We start from the raw sequence: 19,847 nt of genomic DNA, 5'->3' as shown, positions 1-19,847 counted from the left end.
TGTAGATCTTTGTTTTGGTCGCACTGTGTGACGTGCTATCATCTATTTCTACATATGGCCTCGTCACATACAAACGACTGCTTCCTGCAAAGACGCTGCGAAATGCTAGATGTGTGGCAAAACAAGTATTTAATATCTTTCTTTTCACTGGTTTTCATAGAACCACCTGCAACTGTAAACTGACATTTGAGATACAATTTTCACCGAATCGAGAAAGAAGAAAGTGTTGCCAAGAACAGGTTAGTTGAAAAATCTATGGCGGCTGTTTGTTTGAGGGTTTTCTGTCATGCCCAGTAACGAACACCAAAAATCTTTGGTTATATCACATTTGGCATCCAACCTGTAACTACCCATCTGGAGAAACTTGGCATGCTACTGACCATCTAATCACCTGTAACCAGTCCTGGGTATTGTCAGCTGCTGCGTCAGTGGCTCTTATAAGTGGTTAACCAATGCTGGACGTCGACCAGTGATAATCCACCACCTGTCAGTGTTACCTCTGTGCATTGGTAAGAACTCAAGACAAGCAACTGGATAGAAAGTTTTACAGCTAGATAGCTGATTTATAGATGTTAGTCAAGTACCGCACCAGGACCACTTATGAAAAATAGTAAATACTAGTAGATGTCCACCTTCTAATATAACGAACTGCTATATCTAATTAGGAGGAAAGCATAATGTTCAGTAACTGTTAGTCAAACAAACTAGAAGAAACGTGTATTATCGGTGTGCCTGACAAGCCATGGACGACTGAGTTGAGAAAACAGATTAGCTAGTTAGCCAGACGGGTACACCATCAGCTATCTTCGCTTAACATTTGAGAGGATTGAATAATCTATAGTCAGCAACATCTGTCAGTGTTCTTTTTAAGCAACAATGATTTTTTAACAACACGGCGTTATCCAACGTCACCTGTTTGTGTTAACGTTAGCTAGCCAGTCACACCCCCTTGACGATGCGAGCTAGCCAACATATGTGTTACCTTAAAATGTCTCGAGGGACAAAAAAAAGCATCCCACACCACGAAAGGACAAGGTCATAATATCAGTATAACAGCTTTCCAATGCTGCTTTCGAGTTCTGTCATTTGTTCGACGTAACGTGACAGTCAAAAGCTATATTTACTACCACAATGAAAAGCATTTAAGAAGGGCTTACCAGCAAAGGACAGCTACAATGAGGCACACGAACAAAACGCGCAACCGCTTCATTATCTTCCCGCGGGAACCAACATCCTCGCTATTATAGGATTTTACTAGCAATATATATTTTTTAAATAACCTTTGTTGATTATAAAATATAGATAATATTTAAGGGAGGGTGGCACTTTCCTAAAACTACAGTCGATGTAGCTAGGCCAATTTTCATTCAGTCATCCCCCTCGCCGCTCCTTGCTGTCTTTCTGTTGCTCTGTTACCCTGCTCGATTTTGCTAAGGTTTCCTGAGGTTCTCCTCTCGGCCAATAGCATTAGGGCAGTACTGCGGTACACCAATAGGATCAGGTAGCGACCAATAAATAGTGACGTACTAAGGGCCATTTCCTCTGCTTGAGCTGAGTTGGAAGTTCTGACATGGAACGCGTGTCCATTACGATAAGCAAAATATACAAAACCTGAAATAGTCCACCCGATTAGACTACAATCACCCCACTAAAAACCAATTTTTGGATGACACCAACGTCACCATCCAACCATTTTTTAACGCGAGTAATGCCGCGTCGGACTAGGAAACTTGGAAATAGCTGATTCGTTGAACACAGTACATGTATAACTACAACCAGATACCATGTCGAACATTACCGAGTTTTCTAGTTCCGACTAGTATTTGAACGCGTTATAAATTACATATCGGATTTTAAAAAATCGTGACAGGCCTACATTTTCGGTAAACTGTCCAAATGTCGACAAAACAAAATACGGTGTGATATATTTGTGTCACTAAAATTAATTATGCGAGACATGTCAGTGGAAAAGCTTTTATGCACACATTTTGATATAATAACCATAATATTCAAGTGAACTTTGAATCACGCGATGACATGTTGTGTGGTCCTCCCACTACGACTCGTTGGGAAAGCATGCAGTTTAGGCTACAGATTAAATAAATTATGATGAATTTTACGGGGTTGTAAAAGTGCAAGGTGATGAACTTGATTCACCATACCAATAAATATCGAGGATCTTATTCTGATGACATAATTGATGCTTGGCTGCCATTTGACAAAACATTATCTGCTTTTAAATTGCCCATATTAATAATAATAATAATCTCGTCATGTAGGCTATAGAGCCCCACAGTGGGATGTCACAATACCCATAAAACCTAGCGGTCAACAGGTAAATGGTTCCAATCGTTTTTCCACCATTCATTTTTCCCCATAGGGAATTTTCGAGAGACTTAAAATAAGGACTGTGTTTTGTGTAGGCTTACCCTTGCGTAACGTTTGGATAATCATGTAAATCTCTCGGGCAAAGTTACTTTTATCAATATATTCAGCTCTATTTACTCTCTGATTTGAAATGGTAATTAGCATCAAAGTAGACACGCGAAACTATAAATCCCTGCAAGCTCCTGCACATCATCCCTAGCTGACACCTTCGCTCACAGGTATTGTGTACATTTAAAACTTGCACAACACAGTTCACAGAATTGGCCATTTTAAGAAATGTAGCTAATTGATGAATTACTACATTTAGCTGACATTAGATAGTTAACCCATAGATTCTTACCTTTGCCTCGATTTGTCAGTCTTGTCCAGATCATCATGACATTTGTAGTTCTTTATGATAGCCACATGATAGCCAGCTAATACAGGAAAATATATTTTATTTTATTTTATTTGGATCTCTTTTAGTTCCCATTTGGACTAATCTTCCAAGAGTCCTTAACATTAAAATACAATTTATAATACGAACACATTTTCACGTATAACACACTATTACAAACATACATAATATACTAACATAATCACCCAATAAATACTCAATATAAAACATATTGATTCTTCATCTACTATAGTCCCACAACATTTATATGTATTATATTTAAATCGTTTTAAAATAATATTTAAATGTATATATTGAAAGGTTTCTGGTTTGCTCTGTTAATTTATTCAATTTCTTTATTGCTCTAAATCGAAATGTTCTTTTGCCTATTTCTCTTTTTTGTCTGGATAACGTATAGATAGATGGTGGACAATCTATAACTAGTATTTACGGAATGTCTGTCTCTTACCAACTGAATACCGTTGTGAATAGAACTTGGCCGTTTTAAATTATGTATATTATGAAATAAAATAAGCATGTTTTTTTCAATTATCTTGTCGATTGATGACCAACCAAGAACATTGCGCATGACTGCAACAGAAGAACCATATCTCCACCTTAAAACAATCCTTGATAAGTCACTTTGTCCTAGCGAGATTTACATGGCTATCAAAACATCACGCCAAGGTAAATTTACACAAAACACACACTTATTTTTAGTGAACCAGTTCCCTGTTTGACCGCTAGGTTTAATAGGTATTATAACGGTCCTGATGTTGTAAAGACGAGTGCGCTTTGGGAGCAGCGTTGGATGCCGTCTTTTGTTCTTAAACACTACATTGCCCATCATACAACGGATACCTGCGTCTTCTGAGAACTGCCTGTATAAACGTTTTTGTTAAATGTAACATAATACACGCAGAATGTGTCCCAAATATATTTTATGCACCAATAAATACATGAACGAATAAGAAAAGGTTTGAGATTTCAACCTAGCATTTAGAATGTGAGGCACTGAGGCTTAGAGCCTCACATTCTAAATGCTGGGTTGAAATCTCAAACATGAAAACTCGTTGAGCGAAAACGATTTCCATTCTGAAAAGGCAGGGTCCTCATATAGTGATTGCCATCGAACGGTGAGCTGGTCATCATAAGTTAAGTTTTGACGAACACGAATTGAACTAGCACTTATCGAGAGCTTGTCTCTTTACGGAGTCAAAATCTAGAGTTGAAGGCAGCGGGAGACCATGGATGTGGCCCGGGTGTTACTGTGCCTGTTCTTGGTGCTGGTGTCTGAGAAGTTCCTGGTGGCCGCGTTCTCCCAGACCCTGGTCAGCGACTTCACATTCACACTCCCCGCAGGACGGAAGGAGTGCTTCTTCCAGACCATGAAGAAGGACGCGTCGCTGGAGATAGAATATCAGGTGCCAGGGGTTTATAAGATTGGTTTTACATGGGGAAAGGGTGAACACAAAGTTATAAATGAGCACACTTGATATAACTCATGTGGGTAGCTTTGGAGACGTCTCTACTAGTACTACTCGCATGACTCCACAAGAAGTCCCATGTTATGTGCATACCCCATCATTGATTGTGGTTAGCGCTGTCGTATCCAGTGGCGGAAAAAGTACCCAATTATCATACGAGTAAAAGTAAAGATACCTTAATAGAAAATGACTCAAGTGAAAGTCACCCAGTAAAATCCTACTTGAATAAAAGTCTAGAAGTATTTGGTTTTAAATACGTAGTGAGTCCGCCATATCAGAGGCAGTAGGGATGACCACTTCCCTTGATAAGTTTGTGAATTAGACAATTTCCCTGCCCTGCTAAGCATTCAAAATGTAACAAGTACTTTTGGATGTCAGGGAAAATGTATGGAGTAAAAAGTGCATAATTTTCTTCAGGAATATAGTAATGTTAAAGTAAAATACAAATAGTGAAGTACAGATACCCCAAAAAATACTTAAGTAGTACTTTCAAGTATTTTTACTTAAGTACTTTACACCACTGGTCGTATCTGAATCCAGAACCTAGGAACTAGTTGTGGAATAGGTTGAAGTAAATTAAATGTATTGTAAATGTATTAAACACTATCTATAGGCCTATGTGATTTTGAAATTATGCCATCATACTAGTTTAGAAACTCGTTTTTACCAGAACTGGCTATAAAGTTAATTTCTAATAATGACATTCCATCCTAGGCTGTGGTTCCTCTTACTCCTATTTCATTGGCCTAGCACTAGATTGTGCTCTGCTGATGTGTTTAAAATGTTTCCAATTGAGTAGTGGCCCTGAATCACAAATCTCAACACAGAAGTCTGGTAAAACCTCTATTTTCTATGAAATATTTAAACATTTCTGACATAAACGGATTGTCATACCATCACAGTAGGATAGCCTAGCTGTAGCATGCTACCACCATAGACAAGCTATTTTTGTGGCATGCTGTAGCCCAGCACTCTGCTCTCGGAGTGTGAACAAAACTGATAATGTCCTTAGTTTGTGGAGACACTAATTTCTAAGTACTTCATGGTATCTGCTCAATGTCTGTGTTTGGAAATACTCAAATAACTAGACATTAAAGTTTGGAAGCCCTGTCATTCTTTGCTCCTGAGTAACAAAGGAGGCAGAGATATGTGGAAATAGTGAACCAGTAATGCAACTGTAGAGAAACAGGCACCAGGGACTGGCCTGTTCACTTATTGTCTTGATTGGACTCAATCCAACCATATTTCACTAGTGAAAATAGGCCTTGTTCTTGGACTGGACATTGTGAAGCACCTCTGCTTGTTCTACAACTTTTCAGCACCAGCTCTCCTCAACCTCTCTCTCTTTCTGAGTGCGAATTATACTGTGACATTCGGGGTGGTCTCTTGGGTGAATTTTTTAAAGAGGATAATAATGATAATAAAGACATAATTTAACGGTAAACATTGATTACCTTTTAATGTGGCATGAACACAGCCAGTCATGGTTTTCATCTGATTTTCAAACAAATCACTTAAAGTGGGCTACCTGTGCATGTTCGTCCACAAAATAATTCTAGCATCACAACAGTACACTGCATGTACACTCGTGCCATTTGATGAATGGAAATGAACATCTGTTACAAAACACCAATAAGTGTGCCAAATGACATTCAGTGATTGTCATTGATTAGGCCTCCATTGATTGGGCCTGCATTGATTGATGTGTCTTGCTGACAAATTAACATTATTTGTGGCCTGATATAAGTCGGGACACCTGAATTGGGGCTGAAACTGTCCCGTGAAATAACAGGATGGTCACCCTAACACACACGGTCAATTTACTAGACTACAATGTGTTTTACCATGAACTTCTAATAGGTCTACCGGTAGCCAGTGACGTAGTGGTAAAAAAGATAGGTGGGTAAACTATAATTGCCGGTTGTGGTGAAAAAAGTAACACGCCCTATACTTTTAATGCATTTTTCTGAAAAAGGTGGGTAAACTGTTTACCCTCCACTAGGCCAACACCACTGGCAGTAACCTACCCTCTCAGTCGAGGCAATTGTACACACATGAATACATGCAGAACAGGTAGCCTACATTCAATATAATAGGCCTACATGAGATGAATCAAAACATGTTTACACCCTAGTTCATGAGTTGTCCATAATTCACTAGTTGAATGCTTGGAGTCTTCACAGATCATGTGACACAAAACACTACCATGTTTTCCTTACATGAATGACATTTGTGACAGTGTTATTTGTCATTATTAAGCATTTAACCATTTAGTTAGAACTTTAACCTGTATGAATCCTGGATCTTGGAGATCTCAGAAAGTTCACTAGTGTAACTATGCTTACATAACATTTCATTATCTTTCGCCGTGAAAATAGTTCTCATGGGCACACAAATCCAAAATAAAGTAGGCCTATGCAAATACAAAATCTAATGGTTGTGACTGAAAAAGCCAACTGCCTGTTGACTGCCTGCTGTCATTAACGTATATTGAGTGTACGATTTCCATGACAGACTGATCAGGTGAAAGCTTATTGATGTCACTGGTTCAATCCACTTCAATCAGTGTAGATGAAGGGGATGAGACAGGTTAAATAAATATTATTTTAGCCTTAAAACAATTGAGACATGGATTATGTACGTATGTCTTTTAGAGGGTGAATGGGCAAGACAAAATGTAAGCAATTTTGAACGGGGTATGGAAGTAGGTGCCAGGCGCAATGGTTTAAGTGTGTCACGAACTGCAACCCTGCTGGGTTTTTCACGCTCAAGTTTTCTGTGTGTCTCAAGAATGGTCCACCACCCAAAGGACATCCAGCCAACTTGACACAAATGTGGGAAGCATTGGAGTCAACATGGGCCAGCATCCCTGTGGAATGCTTTCGACAACTTTTAGAGTCCATTCCCTAACGAATTGAGGCTGTTCTGAGGGCAAAAGGGGGTGCAACTCAATATTAGGAGCTGTCCCCAATGTTTTGTACACTGTGTATACTTGTTGGATGGATTGGAAGCACATTGGTGTCTGTGTAGGCTAGTTGTAGTGATATTGTCTACCATCAGCTGAAAACAAATATTGATAGAAAACAATCAAGCTAAATAAATGGTCTACTTCTTCTGGCCACGGACGGCACAGAGAACACCAATACCCACGCGCACCTGGAAAAACAAAGTTGTGAGCACAGCTGACTGACAAAAGCGAACGGTAATAAATCAACGGATGAATATAATGCATTGGAATAAAGGCTATTTCTATAAAGGACACATGGCAAACAAATGGTGAAAATTAGGATGTACAAAGGAAAATCTATGCATTTAAAAGAGCTCAGCTTAGGCCGAAATTCAGCACTACAGAGTGGACAGCGCCGCTGTCTAGCTAGCTATAGAATTCTACAGTACCATTCGTGGACAGGAGGACGGTTTGTGTAATCATATAGAAATAAATGGTTTGAGGCCTCACGAGTGGCGCAGTGGTCTAAGGCATTGCACTGCAGTGCTTGAGGCGTCACTACAGACCAGGGTTCGATCCCAGGCGGTGTCATAGCCGACCATGACTAGGAGGCCCATAAGGTGGCGCACAATTGGACCAGCGTCGTCTGGGTTAGGGGAGGGTTTGGCCGACTGGGGCTTCCTTGTCCCATCGTGCTCTTGTGACTCCGTGTGGGGGGCTGGGCGCCTGCAAGCTGACAACGGTCGCCAACTGGACAGTGTGCGGCTGGCTTCTGGGTTAAGTGAGCAGTGTGTCAAGAAGCAGTGCAGCTTGGCAGGGTCGTATTTCGGAGGATGCATGGCTCTTGACCTTCGCCTCTCTCTCGAGTCTGTAGGGGAGTTGCAACGATGGGACAAGACTGTAACTACTAATTGGATATCACGAAAGGGGGTTAAAAGTGCAAAAAAAATGAAATAAATAGCTTAAACAATGACATTGTTCGTTTCATTTGGAAGCTTTTATTTTCAAAATTACCACTGCATGGTTAAATTAGCATAATTTAGAGAGCCCCCTGAAAGTTGGACTTTTGTTGCATTTAGGGGAGCTAATGTCTCATTCAGGGAAGCTGACAAAAGCATACTTTGGAAATGGAATGATTCATTAACAATATCAGTAACAACATCAATTATAAATCATCAATAATTTGTTTGCCATGGTGTACTGTCGATTTAGGGCCAGATAACACTGCATTTTGCTCTGTGCTTGTTTTCCAATGTATTTTTTTTATTTAACTTTTTATTTGACGAGGCAAGCCAATAGGTGATGTAGTTTTGTTTTGACTCTCTCGCTCTCCTTTTATTAGTCTGTCTCATCAGTCTCTCACCCTTCCCACCTGTCTGTGTGTGTCCTCAGGTGTTGGACGGAGCAGGTCTGGATGTTGACTTCTCACTGTCGTCTCCTACTGGACACGTTCTGTACAGCGAACACCGCAAATCAGACGGAGTATACACGTAAGACACACACACCACGCAAGTGTGAAATACACACTCACATGGAGTTGGGCTCGCTCTCACTCTCTCTCCCGGTGTGTTTCCATTAGTGTAGAGACGGAGGATGGAGACTACATATTTTGTTTTGACAACTCGTTTTCTGCTGTGTCGGAAAGATCATCTTCTTCGAGCTTCTCATGGACAACATTGAACAGGAAGGGGAGGAGCCAGAGGACTGGAAGGAGTACGTCCATGGGACCGACATGTTGGACATGAAGCTGGAGGACATCATGGTGAGGGGTTGTGCTTATATTACATCTAGGCTACATGCTGATTCTTCACCCTTCTCCTGAAGTGTGTACTTAAACTTTCTCACATGGATTTTACAATGGTGGAAACCCTCCAACCAATGCTTACACCAATCCTATGCTTTGAAATCCATGACAGGGAGTGTGCAAGTGCGTAACTTCTAGAAAAGGATGGAGTTGTAGTCCTAGCTAGGCCTGGAAGCATGCTTTGCTTTTACACACACTATACATGTATGGCATCATGGAGGGTGCGTTTTATTCACCCAACATGTGTATTACATCATGCGAGGGGGTGCGATTTCACACATAACATTTCACAGAATTCACACATGTTCTTTGAAGATCTTGGAAAGGGATACTGGATAGTCAAAAAGGAATCCCTGTGGATAGCCATTGGGAAAAAATCCATGTGTTAGTCAGATTAGGCCAATTCCACTGTAACAGAATTGCAGACTCCCATTTTTTACTTAAAATATATGGCAAAAAAAAATATTGATTTCAAAGTTTAACAGAGTTTAACAAACCATACAACTCTATGCACAATGACTACTACTACAATTTACACTGAACGTTTTACAGAAACACATTTACTGGAAGAGCTGTGCAGATGCAAAGTTTGGTTACATAATTTGCGTATAATCTACCTCAGTTTTTTGTGTCCACGTTTTCCAAAAACTCTTAAATATCTGCTCCCAATTAAGATTGAATGATGTCTGCAAAAATAATGGGGTGTCAGCTATGACATGACGCATTGACTTTGAAAATATGAACTACAATAAGTGAAGTGGATTTACACCCGGTAACGGAATTTCACCATCGGTCCCTGATCTGTACTACACAGAAATGCGTAAATATGGATATATATAAATCATTTTTGGGGGGGGGCTTGCCTTGTCATATGAAGATACATAATGAAGAGAAATTATACATAAAATGTATCGGTGCTCATCGGTCATTGGACATAAAGATTACACAAGAAGTTGGAAATCGCAAATTCAACAATGAGTGGTTTGTTAGGAATCACTGGCTAACTGCAAGCATTGCAAAGCAACCACTAACGTAGTCTGCTATTCAATTGAGTGGCTGTGTGTTTTCCATGCCAGCTTTCAAGGTGAGTCCAAAAAGGTATTGTATGCGGCTGCAAAAATGATGTCATATGCAAGGGAGATATGTATACTGTAGCTAAGAAAGTAATACTAATGTATGTTGTGTAGTAAGCTGTTAGTAGCCCATGTGCCTCACCTTAATAATTTGTTCTATTTTCACCAACGTGGTATTGTAAACCCATCATTCGTGGCTGGTGTGTGCTTGTTTGCAAACATTTTTTGTACAGCTTTGACAGTGCTACTGATAGTAGTGGTGGCGCTTGGCTTGCACGTGCAAATTCAGCACACACAACATTCTATAATAGAATTGTGTTATTTGACGTGTCAAATCAAAAGCTTAATTAACGCGTCAAATAGTGATATATGATTAATCTTTTTTGACACGCTGTCACACCCTGACTTTAGGGAGCTGTTTTATTTCTCTATTTGGTGAGGTCAGGGTGTGATGTGGGGTGGGCATTCTATGTTTTGTATTTCTTTGTGTTTGGCCGAGTGTGGTTCCCAATCAGAGGCAGCTGTCTATCGTTGTCTCTGATTGGGAATCATACTTAGGTAGCCTTTTTTCCCACCTATGTTGTGGGATCTTGTTTTTGTACAGCTCTTGTAGCCTACGGAACGGTACGTTCGTTTTGGTTTCACTTTGTTATTTTGTTGCTGGTTCTCATTTAAATAAATATGATGATCACAAATTACGCAAATTGGTCCACTTCTTCAGATGAACGTTACACACGCAAAGACCCAAACGGCATTCAATGTGCCTCACCCTAATAATTTGGTCTATTTTCACCCCTTAATTTCGCCTACTGTTCTAACTTGGTGGTGCACATATAGCCTATAACCTGTTTTAGAGAAATGTAATCATTGAATATTGTAAGAGCTTTCATTGTCTGTTTTATATGCCCCATTTATTTATTCTACGGTTCTGACTTGTTGTACAGGGAGTACACTGTAAGAACGGCCCATGTTCTGAATTCTGGGGCTGTACGTTTCAAAAGTGCTGAACAAATAGTTATATTGACTACGTCCGTTGTCTCACGCTCATTAATGTCTTAACCGAAAATTACAGAATGTCTCTTATCCGTTTGTCGTCCCCTTATGCCATAGTTTGTACATCTCAATTGTCAGTAGAAACCACATTTTGTTTAAGCAAGTCAGCCATATCAGCTATGTTTTTTTTTTTAAGGCAGTAAATGAGGCTCAATGAACTTTTTTGCTGTCAGACAAGGCTCCGCTGACTGCCAGGTGTAGCAGTGTTAAGGTGTTGGGACTGCTGTTGGGACAGCTTTCGTAGGCCCTAACAGTTTGTGGGGACCGTTTGTCAACGTTATAGTGCAATGAATGTATTGTTTAGTGTTGTGTAGTGGCTTTGGTGGCATGCATCCCACTTGTTTTTGTTGTTGTTGCCCCGTCAAGATTTACAAGCTAAAATCGCCACTGCTTGGCGGTGATGTACTGTCCCCACAAGTGACAGAACACTGAGCTAATCATGGTGCAACTAGAGAACATTACCAACACCTACGCTTTGTATTTTCCGATGGCTGCCCCACCACCACCACCACCAAAGAAAGCACTAAGCTAGGCTGAAACACCTGCATGTTGGAGCTGCCTTACTCAAGACAGCAAAAAGAGACCATGTTTGTATGCGGCTTTATTAACTCAATTATGTTTTTGTTTTTTTACATTGTTTGCAAACTGATATGTGACACATATTAATGCCAAAATAGCAAAACAGGTGGGGCTCTGCCTAAATGACTGGTCGCCACTGGTCCTTTTACATGAAAATGCCCATTAGTAATGGTAGAGTGGTGTGTGACCAGAAGGGCAGAAGAATCTGGGTCTTGTCTGAAGCCTGTTGACATTGGTATCTGTCCTGTCTTTCTGAGCCAGTGTTGCACAGTATACTGAAATATAGGTACTTTCTCAGTGCTAGAACCCCAAAAACGGTTCAGTAGTACAAGGTTTGTTACTTTGGGTACTTCTGCCAAATGTTTCTCATGTCGTCTACTGATTGAGAGAGGATCATGTCGCAGCCAATGTCCCCTTTCAGCGCGAGAGCACTGTGCCTAGGGCTGTTGCGGTGACCGTAATACTGCCACACCAGCAGTCATGAGTCATGACCGTTGAGCCACGGTAATCTCTTCTTATGCACTCTGGACATGTGTTGGTAGTACACAACTTGCTAACGACCATTAGGTCGCTAATGGCCTGGTACTCAGGGCTGTAATGTCCCTTTAACCACTGAGTGTAAAACATGGTCTTCGTGGATGTTGTTTCAAAGCCAAACACAATGAAATGGGCAGTGCTTTCTAAGGAGATGATTCTTTCAAAACAGCCATCAGCATATTAGAGTTTATGTATATGCATAGGATTAGGCCTATATATGAAGCCAAGCTTGTGATTGTGCTGTTATTATACAATATTATGCATGGCAGAAAAACATAATAATAAAAAAATATAGTGATTTAGTGATTGGCCAAACCTATACTCCAAAATGTGTCACATTTTCCCCAAATGAAGCACTGGGTATCTGCAAGGAACAGGGTTGGAGAGCCCACGGCATACAGAGTTTGGGCGGAATATCACATGTTGCGCAGCGATCATGCTCCTCAAACAGTACTTGACGGGTGGAGTGAAATAAGTGTTATTTATTTACTTCTCAGCTGCTCATATTAGGTACATGCTCCGCAATAAAACCGAAGTAGCCTACCCAGCACCATTGAAAAACGAACCGGCTGGAAAGCGCGCGGCAGCTATTCGAGTGCATACAGATGACTTATTTTCCCCTCTGTGGCTGTTCCTGCCTATTTGATAATGGGGCATTCTAAATCGAAAGTCATTTTACGTATTAGTAAAGACAAGATTAAATTGAGAATAGTTTGATGGGAGAAAATATGGTCACGTGATGAGAGAACAGCTGTGCAGCCTCAGACACAGGCAGCCTCAGGCGACTTTCTCAAATCATCAATAGCTTATAGTCGCATCATGCAGCCCATATATGTTTCGATTTCTAAGACATTCTGAGATTTGTATCATTAATCAACTAAAGTAGCCAAATAACTAAATCTTTCGTATAGGACCTGTTTCAAATTAGCACTTGTACGCTCAACATAGTCATTTCATATGCGCAATCCCCCGGAATGGGAAAAATATAATTTATATTTTATTCAGCTAAGTTCAAATATATTCTTCTTACTATAAAATCATATAATATAAAATAATGGCACTTGACTTATGCATATCTTGTCAGCTAAATGAACAAGCCTATGGCATGGAACATAGCCAGATAACATGTTCTTCTGAAATACGTTGTCTTCATATCATAATGTTTCTTTAGACCTGACTAAAATAAACAATGGATTTGTTGTGATGGTGTATATTAAGTTGAATGTAGATGTTCTGAAGGCTTCATCAGCAGCTTGTATTAGTGGAGGCCTGGATATGCTAAACTTGTTTATGTTAATTATTTGTCAATTATCATGATGTAACGGATGTGAAATGGCTAGCTAGTTAGCGGTGGTGCGCGCTAGCAGCCTTTCAGTCGGTTACGTCACTTGCTCTGAAACCTAGAAGTAGTGGGCCGCTGCCTTTGTGGAGCGATGGGTAACGATGCTTCGTGGGCGATCGTTGTTGATGTGTGCAGTGTGCAGAGGGTCCCTGGTGCGTGCGAGGGGACGCCATAAAGTTATACTGTTACAGTATTTTGCATAACACTAACTGGATGACAAAAGGTCACTGCCACAGCCCTAACCGTGCCTGCTCCACTTACCCATTGCTAGCTCTAGCCAGTCCTGAGGAACCACTACTCACTGGGAGAATGGGCTGCACCACCACTTATGCTGCACAGAAGTTTTAAATAATGCAAAACGGCATGTAGAAATGTTGAAACTGTTAATAACTGTTATCAAAACAATGTCCATTACAGGCTAGAACATTTTACAATGCAAGATCCCGGTAGCTTCCAGTTTTGTAGGCTAGCTTTCCTTGCTAGCTTACAGCTCAAGCTTACATCAATTCACTACCCTAGTACCTTTTTTTGTGATAATATGCAAACCATAATGCAAAATATTGTATTGCTGATTGTCACCAAAAACGCTATTAATTCACTTCATCTCCCCGCCTCACGTCTCTCCCAGTCAAGATGGTGATTTATAGTACTTTTTGAAACAATAATACAACAGTACACGGGGAACACAAGTATACATAAATAATATACAAAGGACAGTTGGGCTAGGGGGTACAATATCACATTACACAAAGACCTTAAGGGACATACACACACTTAGAATTTTAACAGCTTTTTTGTTGGTAGAGTATTGCATTGTGTTAAAATATTGTTCAATTTCCTTTTGTAATGTAAGAAAAAGGTCAAACAAAAATAACAAAAATATAAACACAACATGTAAAGTCCCATGTTTCATGAGCTGAAATAAAAGATCCCAGACATTTTCCATACTCACAAATTTGTTTACATTACTGTTCTTGAGCATTTCCCCTTTGCCAAGATAATCCATCCACCTGACCGGTGTGGCATATGAAGAAGCTAATTAAAGAGCATGATCATTACACAGGTGCACCTTCTGCTAGGGACAATAAAAGGCCACTCTAAAATGTGAAGTTTTGTCACACAACACAATGCCACAGATGTCTCAAGTTTTGAGGGAGTGTGCAATTGGCATGCTGACTTCAGGATTGTTCACTAGAGTTGTTGCCAGAGAATTGAATGTTAATTTCTCTACCATAAGCTGCCTCCAACATAATTTTAAAGAATTTGGAGGTATGTCCAACCGGCCTCACAACCGCAGACCATGTGTAACCACACCAGCCCAGGATCTCCACATCTGGCTTCTTCAACTGCGGGATCGTCTGTGGGTTTGCACAACCAAATCATTTCTGCACAAACTGTCAGAAACAGTATCAGGTAAGCTCATCTGTGTGCTCGTTGTCCTCACCAGGGTCTTGACCTGACTAGTTCGGTGTCGTAACTGACTTAAGTGGGCAAATGCTTACCTTGCGTGGCCACTGGCACGCTGGAGAAGTGTGCTCTTCACGGATTAATCCCGGTTTCAACTATACTGGGCAGTATGGTGTCATGTGGGCGAGCAGTTTGCCGATGTCAACATTGTGAACAGAGTGCCCCATGGTGGCGGTGGAGTTATGGTATGGGCAGGCAAGCTAAGGACAATGAACACAATTGCATTTTGTCGATGGTAATTTCAATGCACAAAGATACCGTGACGAGATCCTGAGGCCTATTGTCGTGCCATTAATCCATTGTCATCACCTCAATGTTTCAGCATGATAATGCACGGCCCCATGTCGCAAGGATCTGTACACAATTCCTGGAAGCTGAAAATGTCCCAGTTCTTCCATGGCCTGCATACTCAACAGACACGTCACCCATTGACCATGTTTGGGATGCTCTGGAATGACGTGTACGATAGCGGGTTCCAGGTCCCACGTATATCCAGCCACTTCGCGCAGCCATAAAGTAGTGGGACAACATTCTACAGCCTGATCAACTCTATGTGAAGGAAATGTGTCGTGCTGCATGAGGCAAATGGTGGTCACACCAGATCTGACTGGTTTTCTGATCCATGCCTCTACATTAATTTTTCTAATTTTTATCTGTGACCAGCAGATGCATAACTGTGTTCCCAGTCATGTGAAATCCACAGATTAGGGCCGAATGAATTTATTTCAATTGACTGATTTCCTTATATGAACTGTAACTCAGTCAACTCTTTGAAATGATTGCATATTGTGTTTTATATTTTTGTTCAGTGTAGCATCTGCTGGGTTTTTGAATAACAGGGTTAAGATTTAGGAAGCATCTACACTTCTGATCCTTAGTAATGGTTATTCCTAAAATGTAAGTTCTTATTTCACTGGAATACCTATGAATTCACCTGTATTGTGTATATAGGCCTAGGCTACATCTTGATTAACCCAGTTTATTAATAGACCATTCAAGTAAATGATTACCATTATGATGTTATGTAGTTGATTGATTGTGTAATTGATTCATTAATGTATAGATTTTTAAAATTGTGATGGTATCGAGTATCGTGATACTAAACCTGGTATTGGTGTCAAAGTTCTGGTATCGTGACAACACTACTCAGAGGTAGAGATGCCTGGAATTACAACACGTCAGCTTACAGAGTACACAACTACAAAGGTGGTGTCACTTTGACCCAGCTCACACACGCTGCCAACACAACAGCAGAAGGTCAGAGAGACAGAGCACCACAGCAATCAATGTCACAACAACACACACGTACCTGAGAGCAGAATGGTTTGATCTTTCTTCCAGACCCCCCCCAGGAAGTGTAAATCACAGCTGTGGTCCCTTGAGAGGACTCACCGACTTGTCAGATTTGTTTACATGCACCCACCACTTCTCCACCGTGTCCTGTTGCCTTGGTCCCTTAGGACCTCTCTAGGTAACATCTATAATCTGCATGGTCCTGAAGTCTAGTCTACTCTCTCTACTCAGTGTATTGCTTAATACTAGTTCCAGGATGGTTCTATGACTATGACAATAACCCAAACTACTATCTCTCTCGGCTCTCCAGGACACCATTAACAGTGTTAAAGCCCGGCTGGGGAAGAGCCTTCAGATACAGACGGTGCTCAAAGCGTTTGAGGCTCGCGATCGCAACCTCCAGGAGTCCAACTACGACCGGGTCAACATGTGGTCCATGACCAACATGCTGGTGATGATGCTGGTGACGGGAGTGCAGGTCTACCGCATCCGTGCGCTGTTTGAGGACAAGAGACACGTGCGCACGTAACACCCCGCCCACTGGGAAGGGCCAGGGAGAGACGGACAGCTCTGTCTACACCTGCCAGCCAATAGCGAGCAGGACTGTTGAAGATGAGATTGTAACTCAGATTTTTATGTACAACACTCACACACTCATACGTTACATCACACATCCTTACAGACACAAATGCCATACCCATCCAGTCTCTTCATCTGCTCTGTTCTCCTCTGTCTAGCTGCTGATGGTCAGAGGGTCTGTGTTGGTATCTGCTCTATCTATCTAATAATCAGTGGCGGGTGAGACACCAGCCAGACCTTCAGTTATTGGTGTTTAAAAGCAAGCGTAAATGAACAAGTATTTCTAATTTAATATGGTAATGTGACCTCAACTATTTCTTCCAGACACGGAGGTGTGTGACTGTCCTGTCTCTGTGTCATGTCTTCCAGTATGTGACCTGTGAGTCATGTTGCGAAACACTTTATTTTAGAGTAGGTTATTGATACGCCTTAGAGATTCTGATTTAGCTGTCTGTGCCAAACTGCCAGAACTGTGGCCTTCTGTTACGCACGCCTCTGAGAAGAGGGAACGCAACTCCCTGCTATAACTCAACTCTCTGAAGTGCAAGAGGTATGGACTGTAGGTGCGAGCAAGGATGACACAAAAGCAGATTTTACCGTTTACTTGGATTTATTTTCTTACACGGTAATATGGGGAAAAGGGGCTGGACGGAACCAAAGCAAAGAAAGTAAATATCAAAGTTCCCCCTCTCCTATCTAACCTGCCTACCCACTTACCTAACTTAATACCGCCTGGTGCCCTAACCAAAATACAGGGGGTGGTCCGCCCAGGTCTTACCTAGTGTGCCTAGACAGTAAATATACTACGGGTATATGTATGCCCTCGGGCCTCTTGCCTAAGCACTCCCAGAGTGCCTTCTCCTTCCCCCCTGGGAACAAACGAAACAGAGTAATTTTTAGCGATTTCACAAACACTCACAAACACAGGACATAGAAAAACTGCTACCAACAACAACAGTACATACCACACTTTCTGATACACAACCAACACTATATCACAATCTAATTTCTCTCTCTCTCTCTCAATCTCCAAATCTCTACTCCTTATCTCATCTCTCTCATTTCTCTCTCCTGGGCAGAACACTGGCTTTTATCTTCAGGTGGCAATGGTGATTAGTCAGCTGCTTCTTGACGAGGGGGCGGGGTCAGCTCCAATCACCAATTAGCCTGGTTGACCAATCAGCTGGTTGGGGAGTACTTCAGGAAGCCATCTCCTGAAACACACACTCAAATACAAAACAGAACACAGAAACTGGGGAACGTAACACGCCCACCACAAAAAATTGCAAACATACAGTTTGTAATAACAAAAACCAACGCTTCCCCAGTTAGTAAACCCGTGATAGAGCGTCAGCAACCACATTCGCGGAGCCCCAACTCCAACCCATCCTCCTCTAGGTCCCAGCCAGGCTTCAGCACCACCGCAGCCACACTGGAGACGGCGGGCTGGACCGGCTTACTTGAGGAGCTGTCTGGAGAGTCACGTACATAATATTCTTTTAGCATGTTAACATGACACACACGGGAAGAACGCCTTCGATCTGGGGTCTTTATCACATAGTTTGTGTCACTGAGTTTCTTTTCCACCAGATATGGTCCAGAAAAACGTGCTGACAGAGATGAGCCAGGAATTGGCAACAAAACTAAAACTTGATCCCCTGGTGCAAAAGAACGGCCAACAGCCTTTTTGTTATAATGCACCTTCATGCGTTTTTGCGAAGAGGAAAGAGACTTTTGGGCCAACGCACATGCGGCGTGCAGTCTCTCCCGCATCTTACTGACATAATCCAACACATTTTTAGGGGCGCTACTGGGTGTAGGAGATAAGATATGCTCCTTCAACACTTTCAGCGGACCCCTTGGTATGTCCAAACACAAGGTCAGCAGGGCTAAACCCTAAGGACTCTTGTATCGTTTCCCTAATAGCAAATAGGACAAAGAGCACCCCCTCATCCCAATCGGTACTGGTATCCATACAATACTTGCGTAGCATTGCCTTCAGCGTCTGATGCCAGCGTTCGAGAGCCCCTTGACTCTCTGGATGATACGGACTTGAGACCTGATGGGAAATACACAGCGTCTTTAACACATTTGAAAACATTTTGGACATAAAGTTGGATCCCTGATCTGTTTGGATTACTTTAGGGAGTCCAAACGTAGAGAAGAACTTCACCAGTGCCTTCACCACAGTCTTAGCCGTAATAGTACGGAGAGGAATAGCCTCTGGGTATCGAGTAGCACTGCACATTATTGTTAGTAGGAACTGGTTACCTGACCTGGTTTTCGGCAACGGACCTACACAATCAACTATCACTCTTTCAAACGGTTCCCCCACCACAGGAATCGGGTAGAGCGGTGCTCTAGGAACTGTTTGATTCGCTTTCCCAGTGAGTTGACATACATGCCATGTTTTACAAAATTGGACCACGTCAGACTTCAAACCTGGCCAGAAAAAATGACGAAGGACCCGGTTATAAGTCTTTGTGATCCCCAAATGTCCAGACCACGCCTGGTCATGGGCGAGTGACAGCACCTGCTGTCGGAACGGTGTAGGAACAACCACTTGACACACTTCACTCCAGTCATTAACAGTGTCATGAGCTGCCCATTTACGCATCAAAACTCCTGCTTCCATAAAGTAGGCAGTCTCTCTAGTTTTAGCTTCCTCAATGGAAATTACCGAAGCAAAACACTTGCTAAGACTGGTGTCTCCTTTTTGACATTCAATCACCTTCTCAGGGGTGACAGATAAAAGAATGTAATGTAATTGGGGTGCGATTTCGCAGTCCCCTGCCTTAGTTTTTACAGGAGTAAAAACTGTCGGACTTGCAGAAGTAATACTCGGTGCATTGTCTTCTACTTCAACATTCTCAAAAATGGAACTAGCCAAATCCACCACATCTCCAAGCTTGCGAGATTGTG

At 41.6% G+C, this 19,847-nt stretch overlaps 1 protein-coding gene and 1 pseudogene across 3 annotated transcripts in view; one reads left to right on the top strand and one right to left on the bottom strand.

Annotated features, from left to right (window-relative positions):
- LOC129869674 (SUN domain-containing ossification factor-like) overlaps positions 1–1,430 on the bottom strand; it is an 86,383-nt gene extending 84,953 nt beyond the window's left edge. For all 3 annotated transcript variants that reach the window (XM_055944315.1, XM_055944316.1, XM_055944318.1), the window contains exon 1: positions 1,158–1,430. In XM_055944315.1, coding sequence (XP_055800290.1) covers positions 1,158–1,210 — 53 coding nt within the window. In that variant the 5' untranslated portion in view covers positions 1,211–1,430. The remainder of the gene's footprint in view (positions 1–1,157) is intronic.
- A 2,166-nt stretch (positions 1,431–3,596) lies between these two features.
- Positions 3,597–18,180, top strand: LOC129869673 (transmembrane emp24 domain-containing protein 5-like; annotated as a pseudogene).
- The last annotated feature ends 1,667 nt before the right edge of the window (positions 18,181–19,847 follow it).

This window comes from Salvelinus fontinalis, chromosome 14 (genome assembly GCF_029448725.1).
Source record: "Salvelinus fontinalis isolate EN_2023a chromosome 14, ASM2944872v1, whole genome shotgun sequence".
In the NCBI taxonomy this organism is placed as follows: Eukaryota; Metazoa; Chordata; class Actinopteri; order Salmoniformes; family Salmonidae; genus Salvelinus; species Salvelinus fontinalis.
Note: the sequence above shows the minus strand (reverse complement) of the source record. Positions and strands in the feature narration are given on the sequence as shown.